General features: G+C 44.5%; 1 protein-coding gene across 1 annotated transcript in view; it reads right to left on the bottom strand.

Moving 5' to 3' along the window:
• The window catches only part of LOC122923231 (von Willebrand factor A domain-containing protein 3A-like), a 135,490-nt gene that overhangs the window by 59,995 nt on the left and 47,901 nt on the right, over positions 1-27,594 (bottom strand). Inside the window, exons 16-20 of the mRNA XM_044273992.1 lie at positions 26,986-27,080; positions 21,256-21,375; positions 7,648-7,722; positions 1,165-1,309; positions 191-362 (exon numbers count right to left, since the gene is read on the bottom strand). Coding sequence (XP_044129927.1) covers positions 191-362; positions 1,165-1,309; positions 7,648-7,722; positions 21,256-21,375; positions 26,986-27,080 — 607 coding nt within the window. The remainder of the gene's footprint in view (positions 1-190; positions 363-1,164; positions 1,310-7,647; positions 7,723-21,255; positions 21,376-26,985; positions 27,081-27,594) is intronic.

The raw sequence follows: 27,594 nt of genomic DNA, 5'->3' as shown, positions 1-27,594 counted from the left end.
GATCCGTTTATATTATCTGTAACATAGCCACGACGCATCTCAAGGATTCCATATTTTTAATAAAGACCAATTGAAAAAATGATTTTTAGCTCAAAATACGGTAAGTAAGATGCAATAATACAAAAAATGCCCCCAAAGGTGTCCTTAGCCTTTAAGTTTGAGAGGTCATAAGTAAGCATTGTGTTCTTACCTTTGTCATCAAACCAATGAAACCTTCCATTAGTGACATGAGCTAAGTCCTGTAGGACACAAGCTGTGCCACCTCTGTCATTGTCACTGTGTTCACCGGTTGCAAATAGACAGACGTGGAGCTGCAGATCACACCCGCTGACAGCCTCTGACAGGTAGGCATGAACTGCATTCTGTAAAAGGAAGCTTTCTTAGTAATTAAATATATAATAGCCCCTGTGTCTGCTATATGGAGTGGGGGTCTCTTTGGTACTGATTTTATTTGATTATTTTTTGTAGTATAAATTATTAAAGGGGTTATGGAAAACAAAATATATAGAACTGTAATTCTGATGGGCAGCAATATATAACTGAGCTAAGCAAGTTTTAGGTAAGAAAAAATATCTTTTTCCTCATTTCCCTGATTCTCTTCGGACCCTTTGTTTACCTACAATAACAACAATCTCTGCCCCTCCCCCTACTCTGCAAAGGGAGTGAATAAGTCTGCCCTGAGTGACATGTCTGCCTGTTGGGAGATTCAGCAGTATGTTGTATGTGTAGGACTACAGGTCCCAGCTGTACAATGACACTGCTAATACACACAGGATCTTTCCCCCTACCTGTTGTGCAATGCTCTGCAGAACTCCTCTGTCAGCTCCTGTGCCCAGCATTTGTCCCCTCACTGCCTGCAGCTACTCAGTAAAGCCTTCAGCCCTGAGTCTATGCTGCTGAAGGTGTTAAGAATTTAGGGAGCGAGCAATAAGCAACAGCAGGCAGTGCTGCTCTCTCAGGCTTGTGCACCAATCATTGTCAGAGCAGGGAGAGAAGCTGACATCACAGTGAGATCTGAGAAAGGACCAACTACAGATGCAGTAAGTGCATGGTAAAGCTGTTACATTTGATTAGCTAGAAACATATAAAGAACAAAAAAATAACTCGAACAACCCCTTTAAAAAAAATGTTTCCCAACAAGTAGCCATGAGGATTGTCACTCACCACTTCCTGATCTGGAATACCACTAGTAAATAAATACATTCCCTGAGATTCTTGGTTTTCCTGATCAACGAAGTTGCACTCTATTGCTTCTTTAATTGCACCGAGAGTATTTCTGCTGCCTTCACACTCCAAAGTCAGAACCCACCTGGAAAAAAAAGTAAATTTAATATACATTCATAATTAAAGCATACAACATCTGCTGAAATAAAAGCCAAGCCACCCGCTAGTTCAAGACAAAAATCATATTAACTGAGAAAAGAATACTTACCTGGTCACCTCTTTAAAGTTGCAGAACTACTAATTCTTGGGCTTCTCTTCTGCTATTGAAAATGGGTGCACTACTTATCTGACTGTCTGATAGCACATTGTGCCTCAGTAGCTCAAAACGCTTCCTACTTGTTCATCTCTGATCTTGAATTGGTCAGCACTATTCATCTGAGCACTGATGGCCAATCCAAGGGTGGCAGGAAGTGTTTTGGGCAAACCAAATGTACATTGTGCACATTGAGAAGCGGTGTGGCCATCTTGGATGATAGAAGAAAAGACCGGGAATTGACGGATCTGCAGATGAAAAGGCACCAGGTAAAGCTACTTTCACACTAGCGTTTTAGTTTTCCAGTATTGAGTTCCGTCACAGGGGCTCAGTACCGGAAAAAAACGCTTCAGTTTTGTCCCCATTCATTGTCAATGGGGACAAAACTGAACTGAACAGAACGAAGTGCTCCAAAATGCATTCCATTCCATTTAGTTGCGTTCCCATACCGGAGAGCAAACCGCAACATGTAGTAGTTTGCTTTCCGTCCTGGGATGCGGAGCAAGACTAATCCAGCATGACCCCCAATGCAAGTCAATGGGGATGGATCAATTTTTTCTGCCACAATCTGCCACAATAGAAAACTGATCCGTCCCCTATTGACTTTCAATGGAGTTCATGACGGATCCGTCTTGGCAATGTAAAGATAATATATCCGGATCCGTTCATAACAGATGCAGATGGTTCTATTATCAGTAACGGAAGCGTTTTTGCTGAACCCTGCCGGATCCAGTAATAACGCTAGTGTGAAAGTAGCCTAAGTGTCCTGTTCCTTCCCCAGTTAATGCAATTTTTTTTTCTTTAACCAAAGGGTCACTTTAAATGATGTATGGAAGAAAGCCATTTAAAAAAATCTCGGGCCTTCTTCTTCTGCCAGAATGCTTATATGTTATGAAAATGTGTATTAGGCCAAGTTCACACTTCAGTTGTTTGGATCCGTTTTTGGAAGCAAAAACCAGGAGTGGAACAGGAACTTAGAACAGGTGCAGATCTTTCCATTATACCTGATCTCTGTGTAGGCTTCACTTCTAGTTTTGGCTCACAGTAACTGGTGGAAATAACTGAAGTGTGAACTTGGCCTTAGTTGTATTCCTTTCTGAAAAGGTGATAATTTTGGTAATTTTCATAGCTAAATTTTCTGGATCAACTTGGTGACAACCAATATGGTCACCCAGACACCTAAATGAAAAATGGTCTAGAAGATTATGCAATGATGCATCCCCTGATCCTAATATGACTGGGTATACAGGCAAATATGAGGCATTCCCTTCTCAGCCATTCATGGCTGGGATTGAAATACCCATCGTATGAAGCGGTGTATGAGGTGGCCGGGTTATGGAGCAGGCTGTGCAACGCCCATAGCAGTGAATAGGAGCTATGGAAACAGCCTAGCACAGCGATCTTACTGATGTTAATACTGGATATATACCCTGCTGGAGGACAGGGGCAGACTGGCCATAGGCCCTACAGGGAAACTACCTGGTGGGCTGATGGGGCCGCCCAAGCCCTCCTCTATGCCGTTGGCCGGTGACATAATGATCTGATGCTCTCATTGGTAATTAAGGCTGTGAGTATCAGATGTACCCGGCCAGCAACCACACATGCCCTCCTGAATCCCCTCCTGTGGTCCGTATCTCCCCTCTGGAGTCCTATGCTCCATATCTTAATCAGAGAAAACTGGAGAAGGAGGACCAAAAATGGCTGCAATCGATGGCCACCACAGAGAGAAAGCTTTTTGCGAGGAAAAAGAGGAAGAAGCTTATCAGGGGCATTGCTAGGTTAAAACATTCGGGGCCTGGGCCCCTGATGTTTTGTCCCTGGCCCCGAATGTCCTGCCTTCCAGCTAGATACAACTGTATTGCTGTCCTCAGGATGGCAATACAATTAAATCTAATGCACTGAAACTGCTGAAGGACCTGTGGTGACATCACAGGTCATGTGACCAGTAAAATAGGCAGTGGTTGAGAAGGACCTGCGATGATGGCCACCATCATGTGACCAGTACAGGAGAGGACAGCAGTGAAGAGGAGAAGTCCTGGGGGAAGAAGCTGTGGTGATGTCTGCTACATGAGCAGAGGAAAGTGAAGGGAGAGGCAGAGCAATGCTGGGAGTTGAGGTTATTTAACTGGGACTGTATGCTAAATGGAGGGATGTTATTTACATGGGACTGTATGTTGGAGGGGGGTGGGGGAGGGAGTGATGTTATTTACATGGGACTGTATATTGGAGGGGGCTGGAGAGATGGTGTGATGTTATTTACACGGACTGTATGGTGGAGGGAGGAATATAACTACAGGGGGCACTGCAAATCCAGGGGACATTATAGGTGTTCTTATTACTACTAGGGGCTCTATAGGAGGGACTTATAGATTCGCCTTTTTTCTACTAAGAGCGCTATGGGGGGCCTTATTACTAATGAGGGGTCTGTAGAGAGCTTTATTACCACTGGGGGAACAATAGGGGTCCTTATTTCTACTCGGGGCTCTGTGAGAGTATTATTAATACTGAATGGCTCTTCTACTAATGGGGAGCGTTATCATGGTTGGGGGCACTATAGGGGACAGTATTACTAATGAGGGCATTCTAGAAGGGAATTACTATTGGTGGGACTATGAGGAGCACTATTACTGTCACGAGGGTGTCAGGAGCCACGTCTGACTCCGTTATACCCGGGGTCAGGAAGTCGCAGCGGGTGGCTGCGTGCTCTATGTCTAAAGATCACGTTGTTTCTTAATGATAGTTTTCTGTTTTTGCCTTGCAATCCTTTTTGTCTCACTCAGGGATCCGTAGCTTCTCCTCCTCAGCTGTTTCTTGTCTGTCACTCCCAAACTCCTTATATTCTCCTCTCTCACTTCTCTGGTTGCTAGATATAGAGCTTCCTGGACTTCTATACTGACCCACTGGAGCTGTAAATCCTCGTTGTTGTTCCAGAGTGTTATCTTCCGGATCCCTGTTGAGCTTTTTGTTGTCTTCTGTTGTCGCCCACCTGGGATTATATGTTTAGTCTGTATTGTCTGTCCTCCCCTTGGTGTTTTCCTTTAGAGCTAGTGGTGTGGACTAGTGTTCCCACCGCCCTATTCACTATCTAGGGCTCATCTTAGGGAAAGCCAGGGTTTAGGCACGTGATCACCTTACGGGTGAGGAACCCGTCTAGGGACGTCAGGGCAGTCAGGTGCCAGCCTCAAGGTGAGATAGGGGTCACCACCTTTCCCTCTCCCTTGGACAGGGCCTTCCTCTTTCCCTCCCTCTGTGTCACGTATGTGATAGGCACGCCGGTCGTGATAATTACTATAGGGGAACAAACACGGACGTCATGGATTTGGGCCTGATAAGATGCAGGAGCGTCGTGGGAAAATGCGCAATCTTTCCGCGCGCAATGCAAAAAAAATATTTTTTAGCCGTTTTGCACGCGCGTGCGAAAAATCGCCATGTTTGGTACCCAAACCCGAACTTCTTCACAGAAGTACGGGTATGGGTTAGGTGTTCTGTAGATTGTATTATTTTCCCTTATAACATGGTTAGAAGGGAAAATAATAGCATTCTTAATACAGAATGCTTAGTAAAATAGGGATGGAGGGGTTAAAAAAAAAGATTTTTTTTTTAACTCACCTCATCCACTTGTATGCGCAGTCCGGCTTTTCTTCTTTCTTCTTCTTTGAGGAAAAGGACCTGTGGTGACGTCACTGCGCTCATCACATGGTCCATCACATGATCCATCTCCATGGTGATGGATCATGTGATGGACCATGTTATGAGCACAGTGACGTCACCACAGGTCCTTTTCCTCCTGTACAGCAAAGAAGAAGACAGAAGAGAAGCTGGGCTGCACGAACAAGTGGATGAGCCGAGTTAAATTATTTTTTATTTATTTTTAACCCCTCCAGCCCTATTTTACTTAGCATTCTGTATTAAGAATGCTATTATTTTCCCTTATAACCATGTTATAAGGGAAAATCATAATGATCGGGTCCCCATCCCGATCATCTCCTAGCAACCATGCGTGAAAATCACACCGCATCCGCACTTGCTTGCGGATGCTTGCGATTTCCATGCAGCCCTATTCACTTCTATGGGGCCTGCGTTGCGTGAAAAACGCACAAAATAGAGCATGCTGCAATTTTCACGCAACGCACAAATGATGTGTGAAAATCACTGCTCATGTGCACAGCCCCATAGAAATGAATGGGCCCGGATTCAGTGCGGGTGCAATGCGTTGACCTCATGCATTGCACCCGTGTGGAAATCTTGCCCATGAGAAAGAGGCCTATGGGGACTCCAGGTTGGGGGATGATGATAGAAATGTGAAGAAGCTAAGATGTCTGTGTGTCACACTATGCAGAGACGAGGAGCGGCTGAAAGAAGTTGTACGGAACAAATGCAGAAGATGAAGACGGAGAACTAAATCGGAGGTAACATCACCTGGGAGGCCCTGGATGTGGGAGGTATGTGCTGCTGTATAGCAAGTACAGCAAAATGCGGTGTGCGGGGTGAGGGGGGAGAACTGGGCCATATTCATTGGGGTTTGGGCCCCAGATCTTTTGAGACCCTAGCAATGTCCCTGGAGCTTATTATACTACAATGCAGAAGTATTGAAGTGTATTTTATTGTACAAACTATCAAATGTTTATAGCCGCTAGTGGGACTAAAAAATAGTTAACGTTTCATAAAGTTTTCAAAAATATAAACAAAATCAAATATGAAGTTTTAAACGCCTCACATTTCCCATTTGTCATGTCAATAGTAAATAAACATAACTGGTATTGCCATGTCAACAAATTATAAAAGTTATAGATGTCAAAATATAGCAGCACAAAGCAAACTGGTTTAATTTTTCTTTAACCCCCTTCAGGACCACCACATGTACAGCGGAAGACGGGGGTTTAAAAATGGTGCCCACTCGCAAGAGGAGCAGGCGCCAAAGCCGCCGGGTTTCTGCCGTTTTAAATAGCAGACACTAAGAGCTAATGTCTGAAATCAGTGATAAAACCAATCAGACATTTTACCCCTCAGATGCCACGGTCAAATGTGACGAAGGCATCTAAGGTAGGTTGGCCTGAGTGGCTTCCCTGCGCAGAGTTCAATTGTTCTCTGCAATACCATGAGTCTCTATGAAGAAACCCAGGTTATTACAGCTGTAGTTCCCTTGGAGGCCTGCAGGTAGCAAGAGGCTCTATAGAAAAATAGCGCATCTCCCATTCACTGCAATGGTTAAAAAAAACAGTTTTTAAAAATATCTATCTATATATATTAAAATCACCCCCTTTCCCCATTTTATAAATAAAAAACAATCAAAAATAAAGATCATTGCCAGTTCCCAAAATACCCATAAAATATGAACATATTTATCCCATATATTGAATGTTGTAACAGAAAAAAACGTCTAAATCGGCATTTTTTGTAGCTTTACCTAAAAAAATAAAAAGGATAAAGTGAAAAATTTAAAAGATTAAAAAATACTGATGTGATCTGCAAAAAATTTGCTCTCACACAGCTCTGTAGACAAATATAAAAAAGTAATCTTTTTTCCAAAGTTTTTTTTTTGTATTAAAACACAAGAAATCTGTACAAATGTGGTATCATTGTAATCGTACTAACCCAGAGAATGAAGGGAACAGGTCAGTTTTACCTCATAGTGAAAGCCTTAACAATGAAACCCATAAAACTATGGCGGAATTGCGTTTATCCCCAATTCCACCCCATTTGAATTTTTTTCTCCAGCTTCCTGCTATATTGAGTGCAATATCAAATGGTCCAGTTAGAAACTACACCTTGTCACTGTAAAAACAAGCTCTCACATGGCTATTTGAATGGAAAAATAAAGAAGTTATGGCTCCATGAAGGCTGGGAGTAAAAAACGGAAACACAAAAATGGAAAATGGCCCAGTCCTGAAAGGGTTGAAAAAAAAGTTAGTAATTTTTATCACACAGTAAATGTCGTGAACATGAACCCCAAACAACAATGGCAGAAATGCATAGTTTTCCATTGCATCCCCCAAATAATTTTCTCATATGGTACATTTATGGCGCCATTAAAAAATTCAACTCGTACCACAAAAAACAAACGGCTACGTTGATGAAAGAATAAAAAGTTTTGGCTCTCGGAAGGGAAAGATAAAAAAAGCAAAAGTGAAAAAACTATTGGCTGTGTTCATAAGGGGTAAGGAACCTACTTCCATGCACTCTGCAAATTTTCAGATGTTGTGGGAACCATTCTTTCCTTCCAAAAGTGTACATCACCCCCGAATCTGCAAAATATACCAAAAATTAGAAGTTCAATATAAGACTGATATGTATGATGCCACATTAATCTAACATCACTTAGAAAGTGTTGCGTTTTTACCATTACCTCTTCTTCTCTGTCTTTTCTTCACCTGTCCTCCACCATTTAGACTGGAACTATTTAGCTACTTCACATGAGAGTCACATGAAAGTTTAGGCTGCAGTGTTATTTCCTGAGAGGAAAAGTTACCTGTGACCTCGTGAGTAGAGATGAGTGAATTTCCGCTTATGAAATTCGTTCACACTTCGTTTGGTGGTAAAAGCGGAATCGCGTTATGGATTCTGTTACCACGGACCATAACGCAATTCTATGACTGAATGCATAACGGAATGCCTTTAGAGACATTCCGTTATTCATTCCGTCATGATAGAAGACTATGGGCTGCAAAACGGATCCGTCCTGTTTCCGTTATGCAGGGGAGGACTTGGTAACAGAATCCATAACAGAATCCATAGCGCAATTCACCTTTTACCACCAAACAAAGTGTGAATTCATTTCAAAATATGAAATTCGCTCATCTCGTGAGTATTGCAAAAATTCCAAACAGTGACGACAGAGACAGCAAAGGGCCCCTGTGCAAGAATGCAATGCAGTCAGACATCTTCAGAACCTTTGTCATTCTTTATATCATGTTGCTGCCTTGTGCTAAAATAAAATTAAAAAAATCACGTTTCCCCATCATTCTGCACCTATTACCACATAATAAAAATTTGAAAACAAAATTTTAGAAATGTTTGCAGATTTATTAAAAATAAAAAATAAAAATTTGGCATGGCCATACGTATTCAGATCCTTTGCAAAAACCAAGCCATGAGGGGGAAAGAACTGCCTGTAGAGATCAGATACAGGATTGTGTAGAAGCACAGATCGGAAGAAAGTACAAAAAAAAAATCTCCACTGAAAGTTCCCAAGAGCACACTGGCCTCCATAATGGAAGGAGTTTGGAACAACCAGGAGTATTCCTAGAGCTGGATGTCCCACCAAACTAAGTAATCTGGGGAGAAGGGCCTTGGTAAGGGAGGTGACCAAGAGCCCAAATGGTCACTTTGGCTGAACTCCAAAGATCCAGTGTGCAAATGGGAGAAGGTCCCAGAAGGTCAACCATCAGTGCAGCACTTCACCAATCTAGGATTTATGCCAAAGTGACCAGAAACAAGCCTCTCCTCAGTAAAAGTGAAAGCCACCTGAAGTTTGCAAAAAAAACACCCAACAGGCTCTCAGACTGTGAGAAACAAGATTCTCTGGTCTAATGAAACCAAGATTGAACTTTTGAACTTTTTGGCCTCAATTGTAAGCGTCTAGGCACTGCTCATCACCTGTCCAATACCATCCCTACAGTAAAGCACGGTGGTGGCAGCATCATGCTGTGGGGATGTTTCTCAGCGTCTGGGACAGGGAGACTGGTCAGGGCTGATGGAAAGCTGAATGCAGCAAGGTACAGAGATTCTAAATGAAAACCTGATCCAGAGTGCTCTGGACCTCACACTGGGCTGAAGGTTCACCTTCCAATGGGAGAATGACCGTAAGCACACAGCCAAAACAACACAGGAGTGGCTAAAGGGACAACTCTATGAATGTCCTTGAGTGGCCCAGCCAGAGCCCTGACTTCAACCCAATCAAACATCTCTGGAGAGACCTTAAAAATGGCTGTCCACCGACGATCTCTATCCAACCTAACAGAGCTTGAAGAGGATCTGCAGAGGAAACCTTGTGGCATCATCCCCAAGACTGGAAGCTGCAATCGCTGCCAAAGGTACTTCCACTAAGGCCCCTTTCACATGAGTGAGTTTTCCGCGCGAGTGCAATGCGTGATGTGAATGCATAGCACCTGCACTGAGTCCTGACCCATTCCGTCACGCTCGTGTGAAAGAGGTCTAAGTCCTGAGTAAAGGGTCTGAATACTTATGTCAATGCAAGATCTTAGTTTTTCCTTTTCAGTAAATTACCAGAGATTTCTAACATTCTAGATAAAAAAGTAGAAGTGGGGCACTCACTTAGTATAGGGATCTTGTGTTTATTGGGGTAATAATAGTAGTAACAATAAAGCAGTAAAATATCACAATAACTCAATAAAATGGCATATATTAATATTACATCAAGATATCAGAATATTCATAAAAGTGGAGCAGAATAAAATTGTGGTACTATCGACAATAGACAATAAATGTAGCTATAATAGGTACAATAAGAAAGCGCAATAAAAAAGCATTAAAAAGTGCTAAGATATGTAATTAAATATGGATCCCAATAGATATGAATAAAATTGTAAATTCATATGTCGGCCATAGGTACATTCACTGATTGAATCCTGAGGGATAATTCCATATAGGGCGATTCGTTCCGACAACCAGTCTTTCAAGGTATTCTCAAAGAAGTATATCAAAGTCCCCAGCGTATGCAGCTAATGAATTTTTACTGTGTGTCAGTTTGGCTGCTACTACGCACAGCGGCGTCCCGCTGTAATTGCGATCGCTTTTGAGTGGGGCATACAAGTCCTTACCCGAGACTCCTGGATAACGATTCCTCGACACGGTGCGTTGGTGTGCTGCTCCGGTCTCAAGGATAGGTGTCCTGTTTCGAAAATTCGCGCCAGTTAAAATGTTTGTTGCACGCGGTATGAGTGACCTGCGTGATGTAACACCGATAGTTCCGGTGATAACTTCTGGCGCACAGGGGATAATTTCCAGGTTTCTCGGACTTGTGGACCCACTCGTCCCGGAGGGGGGGGGGATACCAAACGCGTTTCGGGGATTTACAAGGCAGACCCCTTCTTCTGAAGAAGGGGTCTGCCTTGTAAATCCCCGAAACGCGTTTGGTATCCCCCCCCCCTCCGGGACGAGTGGGTCCACAAGTCCGAGAAACCTGGAAATTATCCCCTGTGCGCCAGAAGTTATCACCGGAACTATCGGTGTTACATCACGCAGGTCACTCATACCGCGTGCAACAAACATTTTAACTGGCGCGAATTTTCGAAACAGGACACCTATCCTTGAGACCGGAGCAGCACACCAACGCACCGTGTCGAGGAATCGTTATCCAGGAGTCTCGGGTAAGGACTTGTATGCCCCACTCAAAAGCGATCGCAATTACAGCGGGACGCCGCTGTGCGTAGTAGCAGCCAAACTGACACACAGTAAAAATTCATTAGCTGCATACGCTGGGGACTTTGATATACTTCTTTGAGAATACCTTGAAAGACTGGTTGTCGGAACGAATCGCCCTATATGGAATTATCCCTCAGGATTCAATCAGTGAATGTCCCTATGGCCGACATATGAATTTACAATTTTATTCATATCTATTGGGATCTATATTTAATTACATATCATAGCACTTTTTAATGCTTTTTTATTGCGCTTTCTTATTGTACCTATTATAGCTACATTTATTGTCTATTGTCGATAGTACCACAATTTTATTCTGCTCCACTTTTATGAATATTCTGATACCTTGATGTAATATTAATATATGCCATTTTACTGAGTTATTGTGATATTTTACTGCTTTATTGCTACTACTATTATTACCCCAATAAACACAAGATCCCTATACTTTAAGTGAGTGCCCCACTTCTACTTTTTTATCTATTTTGTCTCTATCAGACTGGGTGCTGTCTGTTAGTGGGTGCACCTCTGCTTGGATCCCCTTCTCATTTTGGTGCGACATTTTCCCTTGAATATATTTCTAACATTCTGTTTTACCTTTGTCATTATGGATTATTGAGTGCAGAATAAAGGGGAAAAAACGTTAATAGTTTTTTTTTTTTTTATGTGAAAAAAATGAAAGGGTCTGAAGACTTATATGGGTTCCTTGATCTTGAATAGTTACACACAAAACTTACTTTTCTTGTCCCTGTAATAATCCAGAAATAAATTTGAGCCATGAAATTCATTAGCTCATTTAATAAAACAGTTGGAAGCTGGTGAAAGCGGGCTCCCTAATACTGTGGGCCCCTGTGCAACTGTACAGGCTGAACAAATGGTATGTCTGCCCCTGGACAGGCATGATGATGGGATGCTGCTGTATATAGACTGACAGGCATGATGATGGGAGGCTGCTGTATATATACTGACAGGCATGATGATGCGATGCTGCTGTATATAGACTGACAGGCATGATGATGCGATGCTGCTGTATATAGACTGACAGGCATGATGATGGGATTCTGCTGTATATAGACTGACAGGCATGATGATGGGATGCTGCTGTATATAGACTGACAGGCATGATGATGAGATGCTGCTGTATATAGACTGACAGGCATGATGATGGGAGGCTGCTGTATATAGACAGACAGGCATGATGATGAGATGCTGCTGTATATAGACTGACAGGCATGATGATGAGATGCTGCTGTATATAGACTGACAGGCATGATGATGCGATGCTGCTGTATATAGACTGACAGGCATGATGATGGGATGCTGCTGTATATAGACTGACAGGCATGATGATGGGATGCTGCTGTATATAGACTGACAGGCATGATGATGGGATGCTGCTGTATATAGACTGACAGGCATGATGATGAGATGCTGCTGTATATAGACAGACAGGCATGATGATGAGATGCTGCTGTATATAGACTGACAGGCATGATGATGAGATGCTGCTGTATATAGACAGACAAGCATGATGATGCGATGCTGCTGTATATAGACTGACAGGCATGATGATGGGATGCTGCTGTATATAGACTGACAGGCATGATGATGCGATGCTGCTGTATATAGACTGACAGGCATGATGATGGAATTCTGCTGTATATAGACTGACAGGCATGATGATGAGATGCTGCTGTATATAGACTGACAGGCATGATGATGGGATGCTGCTGTATATAGACTGACAGGCATGATGATGGGATGCTGCTGTATATAGACTGACAGGCATGATGATGGGAGGCTGCTGTATATAGACAGACAGGCAGGATGATGCGATGCTGCTGTATATAGACAGACAGGCATGATGATGCGATGCTGCTGTATATAGACTGACAGGCATGATGATGAGATGCTGCTGTATATAGACTGACAGGCATGATGATGGAATTCTGCTGTATATAGACTGACAGGCATGATGATGCGATGCTGCTGTATATAGACTGACAGGCATGATGATGAGATGCTGCTGTATATAGACTGACAGGCATGATGATGGGATGCTGCTGTATATAGACTGACAGGCATGATGATGCGATGCTGCTGTATATAGACTGACAGGCATGATGATGAGATGCTGCTGTATATAGACTGACAGGCATGATGATGGGATGCTGCTGTATATAGACTGGCAGGCATGATGATGGGATGCTGCTGTATATATACTGACAGGCATGATGATGCGATGCTGCTGTATATAGACTGACAGGCATGATGATGGGATGCTGCTGTATATAGACTGGCAGGCATGATGATGGGATGCTGCTGTATATAGACTGGCAGGCATGATGATGGGATGCTGCTGTATATATACTGACAGGCATGATGATGCGATGCTGCTGTATATAGACTGACAGGCATGATGATGCGATGCTGCTGTATATAGACTGACAGGCATGATGATGCGATGCTGCTGTATATAGACTGACAGGCATGATGATGGGATGCTGCTGTATATAGACTGACAGGCATGATGATGAGATGCTGCTGTATATAGACAGACAGGCATGATGATGAGATGCTGCTGTATATAGACTGACAGGCATGATGATGGGATGCTGCTGTATATAGACTGACAGGCATGATGATGCGATGCTGCTGTATATAGACTGACAAGCATGATGATGAGATGCTGCTGTATATAGACTGACAAGCATGATGAGATGCTGCTGTATATAGACTGGCAGGCATGATGATGGGATGCTGCTGTATATATACTGACAGGCATGATGATGAGATGCTGCTGTATATAGACTGACAGGCATGATGATGGGATGCTGCTGTATATAGACTGACAGGCATGATGATGCGATGCTGCTGTATATAGACTGACAGGCGTGATGATGGGATGCTGCTGTATATAGACTGACAGGCATGATGATGGGATGCTGCTGTATATAGACTGACAGGCATGATGATGGGATGCTGCTGTATATAGACTGACCGGCATGATGATGAGATGCTGCTGTATATAGACTGACAGGCATGATGATGGGATGCTGCTGTATATAGACTGACAGGCATGATGATGCGATGCTGCTGTATATAGACTGACAGGCATGATGATGGGATGCTGCTGTATATAGACTGACAGGCATGATGATGAGATGCTGCTGTATATAGACTGACAGGCATGATGATGGGATGCTGCTGTATATATACTGACAGGCATGATGATGAGATGCTGCTGTATATAGACTGACAGGCATGATGATGGGATGCTGCTGTATATAGACTGACAGGCATGATGATGGGATGCTGCTGTATATAGACTGACAGGCATGATGATGAGATGCTGCTGTATATAGACAGACAAGCATGATGATGAGATGCTGCTGTATATAGACTGACAGGCATGATGATGGGATGCTGCTGTATATAGACTGACAGGCATGATGATGTGATGCTGCTGTATATAGACTGACAGGCATGATGATGGGATGCTGCTGTATATAGACTGACAGGCATGATGATGGGATGCTGCTGTATATAGACTGACAGGCATGATGATGAGATGCTGCTGTATATAGACTGACAGGCATGATGATGGGATGCTTCTGTATATAGACTGACAGGCATGATGATGGGATGCTGCTGTATATAGACTGACAGGCATGATGATGGGATGCTGCTGTATATAGACTGACAGGCATGATGATGAGATGCTGCTGTATATAGACTGACCGGCATGATGATGGGATGCTGCTGTATATAGACTGACAGGCATGATGATGAGATGCTGCTGTATATAGACAGACAAGCATGATGATGCGATGCTGCTGTATATAGACTGACAGGCATGATGATGGGATGCTGCTGTATATAGACTGACAGGCATGATGATGGGATGCTGCTGTATATAGACTGACAGGCATGATGATGGGATGCTGCTGTATATAGACTGACAGGCATGATGATGGGATGCTGCTGTATATAGACAGACAAGCATGATGATGCGATGCTGCTGTATATAGACTGGCAGGCATGATGATGCGATGCTGCTGTATATAGACTGACAGGCATGATGATGGGATGCTGCTGTATATAGACTGACAGGAAAAATTCTTACCTGGGATTTTACTTTCCTTGAGTCCGTAGGCAGCACAGAATGGGTTAACTTTGTTCTCATCCGATCCTAGGACCGCCCACCTAGATAATAGGTACAGATTAAAACAATTAAACCATTAGTAGTGACCTATAAAGGCTGCTTCCTCCAGAACCTCCTTGTGTTAATACAAATAGACTCAGACCAAGAATTATGCCAAAAAAACAATATAAGAAATTTATTAGGGAGGGTGAACTTGTGCTGCCTACGGACTCAAGGAAAGTAAAATCCCAGGTAAGAATTTTTCCTTTCCCATTTCGTCCTACGGCAGCACAGAATGGGATTTTCATAGATCACAAGGGGGGGTATCTTCACTCAGAGCTGCAGACAGAACGTCCAAACGATAATGCTTGACGAAGGTCAGGGATGAGGACCAGGATGCTGCATTGCAGATTTCCTCCATCGAGACCTGTGCGACCTCTGCCCAAGAAGTAGCCGTGGCCCTGGTGGAATGCGCTCTCACTGGAAATGGAGGTGGTATCTCTTCCAGAGAATAGGCTTCCATTATTGTGGCTTTGATCCATCTTGCCAAAGTATCTTTAGAAGGAGAAGAACCCTTTCTTGGCCCAGAGAAGAGGACAAAAAGGTTTTCTACTGCTCTGAATTCTCTTGTTCTTTGCAAATAGATAAGTAGAGCTCTTTTAACATCCAATGTATGTAAGAGTTTCTGGTTCTCGTCCAGAGGCTCAGGAAAAAATATTGGGAGGAACGACTCCCTATTTTTGTTTGCTGTTGAAGGGATTTTAGGCAAAAAGGCTGGCATAGTACGAAGTAGAACCCCATCTGGCAGGAAACGTAAGTATGGGAGTTTTGAAGACAATGCCTGAAGCTCCCCCAGTCTTTTGGCAGACGTAATTGCTGTGAGGAATAGAGTCTTGCAGGAGAGCCATTTGTAGTCCACTTCTTGTAATGGCTCAAATGGGGGAGCTGCAAGCCTTTTTAGTACCAGAGAAAGATTCCAGATGGGTACTGGGTCTCTATGAACAGGTTTGAGCCTCTTGATCGCCTTGAAAAACCGGAATATCAAAGGATGATGAAGGAATTAATTCTCTGTTACAGAGTTTATTGCCGTCATGTGGGATCTTAGTGTATTCGGCTTGAGCCCTTTCTGGAACCCATCTTGCAGAAACTGCAGGATGGAAGAAATATTGATGGTTTCATGGCTGGTCTGTGACATCCAGGATAGAAATTTTCGCCAGACTTTCGCATATTTTCTGTTGGTAGAGTCTTTCCTAGATGCCAGCAGGGTGTCGATTACCGATTGTGACAAGCCCCTTTTCTCTAGTTTACTTCTCTCAGCCTCCAGGCCGTAAGGTGTAGACGTTGTAGATTCTGATGATACAGGTTGTTCTGCAACAGGAGATCTGGCCGCAGGGGAAGTCTCCAGAAGTTCCCCCTGGACAAGTGAAGTAGAAGGGGAAACCACGATCATAATGGCTTGAGGCTTCTGTTCTGCTATTTTCCGAAGAACCCTCGGGATGAGAGGTACCGGGGGAAATATATAGATGAATAGGTGTTCCCAGCCCATGGAGAAGGTGTCCACCACTGTTGGATTGTCGAAGCTGTTCAGCGAACAAAACTTGCTCAATTTTCTGTTCTCTGCTGTCGCCATCAGATCCCATGCAGGAGAGCCCCACTTCTCTGTAATTTGGTGAAAAACGGACTGATTGAGCTCCCATTCGGCTTGGTTCACCGTCTTCCTGCTCAGATGATCCGCTTGCGTATTGTAGCAGCCCCTGATATGCGCTGCTTTTAGTTCCAGCAGGTGTGATTCCGCCCAGCTGAAAATAGTTTTGCACAGCTCCAGAAGAAGTCCGCTCCTCGTACCTCCCTGCTTGTTCAGGTAGAATACGGTAGTCAAGTTGTCCGAACGGATCAGCACGGATCTCCCTACTATATCGGACTTGAAGTGGCGCAGAGCCAACAGAACCGCCTTCAGCTCCTTGTAGTTCGAGGATTTCATTCTGTCCTCGTGTGTCCAGAGGCCTTGCACCCACTTGTTCAGAAGAAGGGCTCCCCATCCTTGGCCGGAGGCATCCGTAGTTATGATCACCGGAGACCGGAACTGGAAGCTCTTCCCTTTGACTAAATTTTCTGTGCATAACCACCATCTGAGGGACTGAATTGTCGCTGGATTCAGCCTTATTCTCGCGTCCAAACTGAGTCTGGAGAGTCGCCAAGCTCGCAGCATGTTCATCTGAAGATCCCTGCTGTGGATATTTGCCCAAGGGACAGCTTCTGAAACTGAAGTCATATGACCCAGAGTTTTCATAACCCTTCGTACTGAAGGGGAGTGGAGGGACATCAGAGTTTTCATCTCCTTCTTCAGTGCTTCCACCTTTGGCATAGGAAGATAGAGCTTCATGGTGACAGTATTTACCAGGAACCCTAGGAAGATCTTGGATGTTGCTGGGACCGTGTCTGATTTTTCCCAATTTATTAGAAAACCCACAGACTGTAAGAGGTCCACCGTCTGTTCCAGGTGTTGATGCAGGAGCTTCTCCGTACCGGCTACCAGCAACCGGTCGTCTAGGTATGGGAAGATTTGGATCCCCCTCAGGCGAAGTTCTACTGCAATAAGTACTGCTATCTTTGTGAAGATCCTCGGGGCTGAACATAACCCGAAGGGAAGAACTCTGAACTGGTAATGCAGAATTTCTCCCCCTCTTTTGATGGCAACTCTCAGGAATCTTCTTGACTGTGGATTTATAGGAATATGCAGATAGGCGTCTTTGAGATCTAAAGAAGCCATGAACAGGTTCTTCCTGAGGACAGCAGCGATGGATCTCATCGTCTCCATTTTGAAATGGATCTTCTTTAGATGACGGTTTAAGTAGCGCAGGTCTATGATCAGCCGACTCTTCCCATTCCCCTTGGGTACGCAGAAAATTCTGGAGTAGATTCCAGAGTTCTTTGAATCGTTTGGAACTGGTTCCAAAGCTCCCTTTTCTATGAACTCTCTTAACAAAAGAAAGATCTGTGGATCTCTTGGTTTGTTTACAGTAAACCTGTCTCTTGGTGCGCGATTGAACTCCAGATTGTAACCATTTCGTATGATGTCCAGAGCCCAGCTGTCTGATGTAATTTGACGCCAGCTCCGGTGAAAAAGGGATAATCGACCTCCTACCCTTACAATTCTGGCGTCAGAATTCCTGCTTCTGAGGCCTATTCTCTTCCGTTTTCCTTTTAGATTTCTCCGACGAACGCCAAGTTCTACGGTCAGCTCTACCTCGGCTTGAGCGACCTCTATAGCCTGATCTTCTGGGATCCTGTCTGTAGGAACGAAAATTCCTGGGTTTATCCTTCCGCTTGGTTTGAGGAAAACTTAATACTTTATCCTCCATATTCGCCTTCAAGAGTTTATCCAGGTGAGACCCGAACAATTCTCCTGGTTCAAAAGGGAGAGAACATAAATTGTTCTTAGAAGATGGATCCCCAGACCAGAGCTTCAACCAGAGAGATCTTCGTATGGAGTTCGTGAGAGCCATGTTCTTCGCCGTAAACCTTATCGTGTCTACTGGGAAATCACAGAGGAATTCTGCTGCCAGCTTCAGGTTAGGTATTTGTTTCAGGAGGTCTTCTCTGGGGACACCGTCCTCAATGTCCCTGCCAAGATGGCTTAACCATACTCTGAGAGCTCGCGCCACTGGGACTGACGCCATGGCCGCTTTATTAAGGGACGCTAGATAGGTGTGAGACCTCTTAAGGAGGCCATCCGCCTTCCTCTCCATAGGGTCCTTCAATAAGGCCGAGTCATCTGATGGAAAGAATGATTTCCTGGCTAATCTCGTCACTGCTGGGTCTACCCTAGCAGGGCCTTCCCAGCTTGAGGATTCCGCTGGATCTGTTTTATAAACTGCTCTAAATCTGGAGCCTAAGTTCAGCCTTGCCACTGGATGTTCCCACTCTTTACGCATAACTGCATCAAGAACAGGGTGACCTGGAAACACCGACGCCTTCTTCTTCGGAAAGTAGAAGAGATTATCCTCGTCATGGCTACTGGCCTTTTCCTTACTGGTCTCCATGATACTCTTTACCTCTTTAATAAGATGATTCGTATCAGATTTATTAAATAGAAAGTTATCTTCTAGAACCGGCGACTCCGAACTAGAGGAAACTTCGCCTTCTGACCGTGAATCCACAGAAGAAGAAGATGGAGGCCGACGTCTCCTCTTTTTTGATGACTTTTTGGATTTAGTTTGTTTGAGGAAAGCCTTGAACAGAGACATCATCTTGGTGGTGTCGTCATCTGATGTTTCATCTGGATGGGAGCACTGCTCACAGATGTTAGAGGTATGGTCTTCCAGTAAGGGCTGCAGACAGGAGATGCAGAGTACAGATTCAGCTCTCTGTTTCTTTTTAGAAGGTATAGTTCCCTGTGTGTCCTGGAAACACCTGAGGCAGAGATCCTGCAGGAAGTCATCAGGAAGGGGTTGGTCACAACCCTGACACAATCTGTGTTTGCTCTTGCGAGCCCTCTTGCTGGATGTGGAGGACATCTGCAATAAAAAATGAAGGTATAAATCATTCAAAATAACAGCAGGGCAATCAGGGGTTAACTGCCTGACAATAGGACAGGCAAATACCTTCAAATCGCTAGAGCTCAGCTGCCTAGGCACCAGGGCATTTGAGCTCTGCATAGTCCCGCTTTATATACCTGAGATTCGAATTTGGCGCCCAAAGGAGTGGGCGTGCGCCTATGACGTCAGACGCCGCCGCGTCTGTGTTCCACGAAGCGTTCCACATGCGAGAGACCGAAAGTGGAAGATAGCCGGCATACCTGAGCGGCACAGCGCTTAACAGCCAAACCAATGGCCGGACGCTGAAGGGACGCAGGTGGGAGGCAAGCGGGACGAGAGTGGAGCCAGGGAACCATACATGGCTGTAACCACTCTCCGGCCTGGACCTGGAAAAAACAAGGTACAAACGGCCTTCTCCAAGGTGGATCCATAGGTGGGCTTCATCCTCCGATGAGGACAATAAAAAAACACAAGGAGGTTCTGGAGGAAGCAGCCTTTATAGGTCACTACTAATGGTTTAATTGTTTTAATCTGTACCTATTATCTAGGTGGGCGGTCCTAGGATCGGATGAGAACAAAGTTAACCCATTCTGTGCTGCCGTAGGACGAAATGGGAAAGGCATGATGATGGGATGCTTCTGTATATAGACTGACAGGCATGATGATGGGATGCTGCTGTATATAGACTGACAGGCATGATGATGAGATGCTGCTGTATATAGACTGACAGGCATGATGATGAGATACTGCTGTATATAGACTGACAGGCATGATGATGAGATGCTGCTGTATATAGACTGACAGGCATGATGATGAGATGCTGCTGTATATAGACTGACAGGCATGATGATGGGATGCTGCTGTATATAGACTGACAGGCATGATGATGAGATGCTGCTGCAGGTACAATTACTTTAGTTTTACTCCTTAAAGGGGTTGTGCAGTGTCATGATATTGATCAACTATTTTCAGGACAGGACATCAAAATCAGATCGGCGGGCGGGGGGTCCAACTCCCGACACTACTGCAGCACTCTTGCAAATGCTGAGTCCTCCTCAGTGTTTACATGCACGCCATCTAGACTGCAGGGGTGGTACAGTCTAATTACAGCTGCTTCTCTCATTTACTCCAATGGGAGACTAAGCTGTAATTAAGCTACTTTCACACTTGCGTTGTTAATTCCAGTATTGAGATACGGCAGAGGATCTCAATACCGGAATTTAACTGATCCGTTTTGATTTTGCACATCAGGATGCATCCGTTCTGTTAGGATGCGGTTGTGTGAAATCAAAACGGGAAAAAACGGATCAGTCACTAAATACATTGAAAGTCAATGGGCAACGGATCTGTTTTTTTTAGGCTCCTAACATTGACTTATATTGTTTTTAGTGACAAATCCGTTTCTTTCAATTTTTATGAATGGACACAAAACAGCAGCTTGCAGCAGTTTTGTGTCCGGTTACAAAACAGAATGGTGACAGAACAGATCCAGATCGGTCGGAATTGAAAAATCACCAGTAGATGACCGTTCGGTGTAATGGGTGAAAATAGAGTGGATACCTTCTGAGTGGATGGAGGTGTGGAGGTTTACTGAAGGGGAGGAGGACACTGCACAGAGGAGGGAGGGGAGGGTGGTGGGGTATTTGTGGGGATCACTGTAATGTATGTTTTGTACTGTTACTTTAACTGAAAAAATACCAATAAAAACTTACGCTATAATGTTAAATAAATCCTTGTTTGCCATTTGTTCCTCCAGTAAAAGCCGCAGAGCGTGCTGAATATGTATAGTGTGCAAGGCGTTCTCAAGTGATAAGTCCACAAGCAGCACAACCCTTCAGGGAAAAAGAAATAATTTTAGACACATCGACGAACAATATACATATAGTCAGGACTGAGAGATATTTATGATCAATATTGTACGTACTGTTAAAAATATAAAGCTTGGGGACCGTAAAGTACTATTACAACATTAAAATTGAGTAATAAATGTGATATACAGTATGTATGGCATACGTATACAAATACATGAAGACAGTACTGCCTAGAGATGAGCCAATCAAAGTGGAATTCGATCCGAATTTCAGGAAAAATTTGATTTGTACCGAATCCGAATTTCCTCACGCTTCGTGGTAACTAAATGGCTGCTGCACGTGTTAGGACATGGAGCAAGGAACTTTGGGAATGAGGGATCACCCACAATGCCATGCACGCAGCCAATCAGCAGCCAGCCAGCCCTGTGATGTCACAGCCCTATAAATAGCCTCAGCCATCTTGGATTCTGACATTTTCAAGTATACTTAGTGCAGGGAGAGACATCCCCAGGCGCTATGGACAGTGGTAGAAAAGACTGTAAAACTTTTATTTTGCTGTATAGAAGCTCAGGGAAAGGATAGGGAGTAATCATTCCACAGTATTGAAGCAGAACAGGGTTCAGTAGGGGAGTTTACACCTTGCTGCACTGACTGGGGATCCAAATTGCCATTATACAGCTCTGTAATTCCAGCAAACCGTTCTTGTTATTGGGGTGCAAGTGCTGTGTGATACAGCCAACAGGGTTTATTACTACATCTTATTTGCCCTTGTGCTGTGCAGTTATATGTTCTAAAGCATTTTCTAGCTTGTATTAGTAGGAAAAAAAGGGCTTATTAGCCGTTGTGTGATGAAGTGACAAAATAACAGCCCTTTTTGGTGTATATTAGTGGCAAAAAAAAAATATATTATTTGTCGTTCAGTGGTGCAGTTATATGTTTTAAAGCTTTTTGTGGCATGTATAAGTGAAAAAAAGTAAGGGCCTATTTGCTATTCAGCGGTGCAGTTATATGTTCTAAAGCCCTGTTAGGCATGTATTAGTGGCAAAAAAATATATATTATTTGCCATTCTGCAGTGCAGTTATATGTTCTAAAGCCTTTTGTGGAGTGTATTAGTGGCACAAAAAAAAGTATTTGCCGTTGTGTGGTGAGAAAATAACAGCCCTTTTTGGCGTGTATTAGTGGTAAAAAAATATATATTTGCCATTCAGCACTGCAGTTATATGTTCTAAAGCCCTTTTTGTATCAGTGGGAAAAAAGGGCTTATAAGCCGTTGTGTGGTGAAGTGAGAAAATTACAGCCATTTTTGGTGTGTATTAGTGGCCGAAGGGAGCTGTCTGTCCTTCCCATCATCTGCTGGTCCTGATGCTCCTACTCCTCGTCAGTCATTCCGTCAGCAATCAATCACCAAAGCAATTGCCAAGAGACAACAGTATGCGTGCATCCATCCAACGGCGCAGAAGCTGAATGTGCTCCAAGTTGCTGGTGCTGCAGTCCCTCCCTTTCCAAGTGGTGGACTCTGCAGCTTTCAGAGAACTGATGGCTTGTGCCAAGTCGAGGTGGAGAGCTCCAAGCCATCATTTCTTTGCCAAAAAGGCAGTACCAACCCTGCACATGTATGCAGAACAGAAGTGCACGGCAGTGCCGACGTGTGGAGCTCTAACTACGGTCAGGGACAATACATGTCCTTTACGGCCCACAGGGTGAATGTGGTTCCTGCACAGCCACACCAGCAACTTGGGCAGGTGACGCCGCTTCTGCTTCAACGTTCCCATGCTGTTGGTCCTGCGACAATGTCTGCCCCTCCCTCCACCATGTCCTCAGCCTCCACTGCAGGGAAAATTCACATTGCCCCTCCAGCATACCACATATGCAGGGCACGGCGGTGTCACGCTGTTCTGCACCTCGTTTGCCTGGGCAAACTGAGTCATACAGGGGAGGAACTGCTCCGTGTCCTTCATCAAGAAATCGAATCCTGGCTTTCTCCGCGACAACTCAAAATCGGAACCATGGTGACCGACAACGGGAAGAACATGGTGTCGGTGCTGCATCAAGGAGGGCTGAGCCATGCACCCTGCATGGCACACGTGTCCAATCTGGTTGTCAAGCGGTTCCTGAAGTCTTCCACCCATCTGCAAGACATCCTAAAAATGGGCAGGAAACTTTGCATGCATTTCAGCCACTCGTACACTGCAAAGCACACACTCCTTGAGCTGCAGCGGCAGAACGGTATCCCCCAACACAGGCTGATATGCAACGTTTCCACCCGTTGCAATTCCACCTTTCATATGTTGGACCGACTATACGAACAGAAAAAGGCCATGTGGCGAAACCAACCTCGCCACTGGGTTTTGGAGAGGGCTGTTTAAAAGCCTCTTGCCTCAGGATTATGGCCCATAGTAACTTTAAAGGAGAAGACAGACCGGCCGCACAGCTTAAATCTGTCTGTAGAATTGTATTTTATGTTATTATGCGTTCGGTTAAATTGTATGTTATGTGAGGGTACCCAGATAGCTAATATTATTGTATTCGTGTATTCTGAATGCCATTCACCTAATGATATGCACTCAGACTTGAGCTATCTGGGGATATGTTAAATGTCTGTGTTTGCTGTGGGGGTGTGCCATTGTGTGTTTAAATGGTGATGTCTGTCCTGTTGTCTCCACATGTGTATTGGTGATCTCCCTTTGTCCTGAGAGATAATTGGATTGCCTTCGGTTGTCTCTGGGACAGAGAGGAGGAAACCATGATGCATTGTGGGGATGTGTTGTATCTGTTCTGTGTCGCAGTCTCCCTTCTGGTCCTCTAGGGGGCGGGAACGATTGGTTGCTGTACTTGCATTGTGTGTGTTGTAAGGTATTGATTGGTTGGATTTCAAAACCCTGTGAGCAGTACTATGTATGTTTCTTATGAATAAAAGAGGCTGTACTTGAAGTACAGTCAGACCACTGCTGACCCTCAAGACGGAGCCTTGTCTCGTTATTGGGGGGATTCCCTGTATGCTGTTAGAGACTGATTGCCAGGAGTGTAAGCCGATTGTATGCTTTTCCTGTTCGTCTGCTGGCAGCTATTTGTGAGGTTCCAGTTTGGAGTGCTATTTTGTATCCAGTTCGGGAGGTTGGTGTTCTGCAGTAGCTGTGCCTGTCTCTCGGAAAGGGGCATATCGCCTAAACTGATTTTAACCCCTTGTCTGCTGAAACGGTCCGTTACAGGCCATAAACTATTTCTTGATGACTTCTGGCTCTCCACCTTGTTGGACCCTCGCTACCGGTCCAAAAGGGGGGCCTTTTTTTTTACACCCACTGAGAGGGAGGACAAACTGAACTACTATAGAGACATCCTATGTAGTCAGTTGGCCGCTGCCTATCTGCGCCATCGTCCATCCTCTCGCAGGTGTGACCGGGGGTCCCCCTGCGCTCACGTTCCTCTGCCATGGCTGCTGTGGCAGGGTGGGGGGATAGTACCAGTTCCAGCTCCATCAGCAGCAACTTGAGTCTAGAGTCACCCGCCTAGTGAAGAAACTACTCACCAGCAGCAGCAGCTAGACCTGGAGCAGGACCTGAACCAGCAGGTGGTGGCATACTTGGAGAGCACCCTGCCACCCCATATTGAATATTCGCTGGACTACTGGGCAGCCAAACTGGATTTGTGGCCGCAACTGGCAGAGTTTGCCCTGGAAAAGCTGTCCTGCCCGGCCAGTAGTGTGGCATCAGAGCGGGTGTTTAGTGCGGCGGGGGCCATAGTTGCCCCAAGAAAAATTCACCTGTCCACCCAAAATGTGGAGAGACTGACCTTTGTTAAGATGAATCAGGTCGTGGATCAACCAGGATTTCCACCTACCAATGCCTGATGCATCAGACTAGATCATCCATGGTGCCACACCAACACTTTGACAAAAGAGAATGGTTTCGTCTGGCTACCTGCCTCAACTACTATTCTGATGCTGCCACCCGCCTTAATGCCACACATTTGATGCCAAGTGCTCCTTCTTTCACCCACCATCTTCAGCTGGTACTGGTATTGCCACCCACCTCCCCACTCTGTCAACGGGTCACTCTGTGGTCTCCTGATGCTTCTGCCACCTCACCACTCAGGTCTCCTGATGCTGCCACCTCCATACTGTCATTGTACCACCCTGTGGCCTCCTCTTGATGCTGCTGCCGCCGCCAGCTCCACACTGTCATTGTGCCACTCTGTGGTCTCCTCATGCTTCTTCCACCTCACCACTATGTCATAGGGCCACTCTATGAACTTCTCATGCTGTTTCTACCCTCCCCACTTCATGACTGGGCCACTATTTTTCCTTTCGGCCTGGCTGACATCATCATTTATTTGACCCTTCTTCTGATCTGTCAGAAGGAAGGAAAAATGAGACGCACAACGGATCCTGTCTATGTAACAGCTGTAAGGCCTGCATGACATGGTCCCTATTTTGCATCAGAATTGGCTTATGATTGGCAGGAGTGGGTACAAAACACAGAAGACATGCAAATATTCCATTCACATGTCATCTCTGTTTTGGATCCACTCCTGTTTTTTTTGGGCTTTAGCAATACTGATGGATTACTGACCAAATGCTGACCGAGTGAAGGTGGATGCTTCAAAGACAGGATCCGTTTTTTGGGGATTATTGTTCTGATGGATTAGAGGAAGGGCAAAATAATCAGTGACGTCAACACAAACTTACTGCTGACACCCTCTCCACTGTCGGGGGGCTCTACTTGTATAAGCGTTTAATAGAACAGGTTCTGAAGAAATCTATGTGGAATCAGTAAATTGGTGTAAAAGAAGTATGCTCTTTCACGCTATAGTAGGATCTTGGGCCTCTGAACGGTTCTTTATACCTGGTGCTGAGTTCACACTTGAGTTATTTGGTCAGTTTTGTCGCCCGTAACTGCCCAAATGAGTAAAGTGTGCAGTGATTCTAAGAGCGACGCCTGTCATCTGCATGTCATACTGACTCACAGTATTGTTTCACTACCATAGTAGACTCCTCATGCGTGTTACTGCAAGGCACAGTTTTCTACACCACTATAAAGGCTCTCTGCCGCCAGGATATAGCCGTTTTTAACACGATTCACCACAAATAAATTCGGCGAACCAGCCGAATTAAATTTTTTATAAATTCGCTCATCTCTAGTACTGCCCTTCCTCGGGACAGAGTAAATGTGTAAAGTGGTGTGATACACTGCAGATAAGCAGGACAGCCTGCAGGATAGTATAGCATACACAGTTTATCTTTCTTTCTTTCGTTCCTCTGGAGATTTCATACAGTCTCAATGCTAAAACAATCCAATGCTAAAACAATCATCAGCATTATCGTCAGTCGTACTCTATACATACACAGCTTAGACTTTGTTTACATATGTGTCACGGCTTTCAGACATAATGGAAACCACGATGCTCTGCCGGATCTTTCATAGGACAAATCCCAAAGCTGCCTGACAGACCTGACTCAGATGGAGTCCATCGCAAATAAGAATAGTTCTGCACGCTGCAGTATTCTTTCTGTCAAAACTTCTGATGGAGCCTCCATTGGCAGCGCGAACAAAGACACAATAAAACATAAAATCCAAAACACTATAAAAGAAGGCGGCGTACTAAGATATAGTATAATATTAATCTAAATCCACCTTTTTTCACAAACCGTTCCCCACATTTTTCGGCTTCCCTTTGTGAGCCAGTCTATTCTTTTCTCGTAGGTCCGTGTCACTTTGGCTAAGTTTTTCTGTGTATTAGACACAAAGAGAAAAAAAAGAACATATATGCAGTATTATATCAGCCACTTCATGACCAGCATATTTTTGCTCTTGATGACTTGATATCAGGTCCTTGTTTTAGGCATACGATGGTTTAAATGCTATAACTTTTTTCTTTGTCAGACTATCCAAGTATTTTTTGTGTCTTTTGTCACTTTACTACTTTGAAGCATATATTTTCAACACTGCCAACAGCCAATGATAAATTTGAGTTAGGGCTCATGCACACGACTGTATACCCTCCAAGACATATGGTCTGTGAGTGGGCCATATGTCCGGGAGCGGCATACATCGTGCGCACGGGAGTGCACAGCATCATAGGTTACTAGGATCTTATGAGTGCAGGACAATAGCCCCGCGGGCGGCCTGATGTGCACAGTATCATAGTAACCTATGATGCTGTGCGCTCTTGTGCACACCATGTATGCCACTCCGGGACATATGGCCTGCTCACGGACCGTATGTCTTGGAGGGCATACAGTC

Source organism: Bufo gargarizans, unplaced genomic scaffold (genome assembly GCF_014858855.1).
Source record: "Bufo gargarizans isolate SCDJY-AF-19 unplaced genomic scaffold, ASM1485885v1 original_scaffold_1381_pilon, whole genome shotgun sequence".
NCBI lineage: Eukaryota > Metazoa > Chordata > Amphibia > Anura > Bufonidae > Bufo > Bufo gargarizans.
The sequence above is the reverse complement of the archived record's forward strand: the minus strand, read 5'-3'. Positions and strand labels throughout refer to the sequence as shown.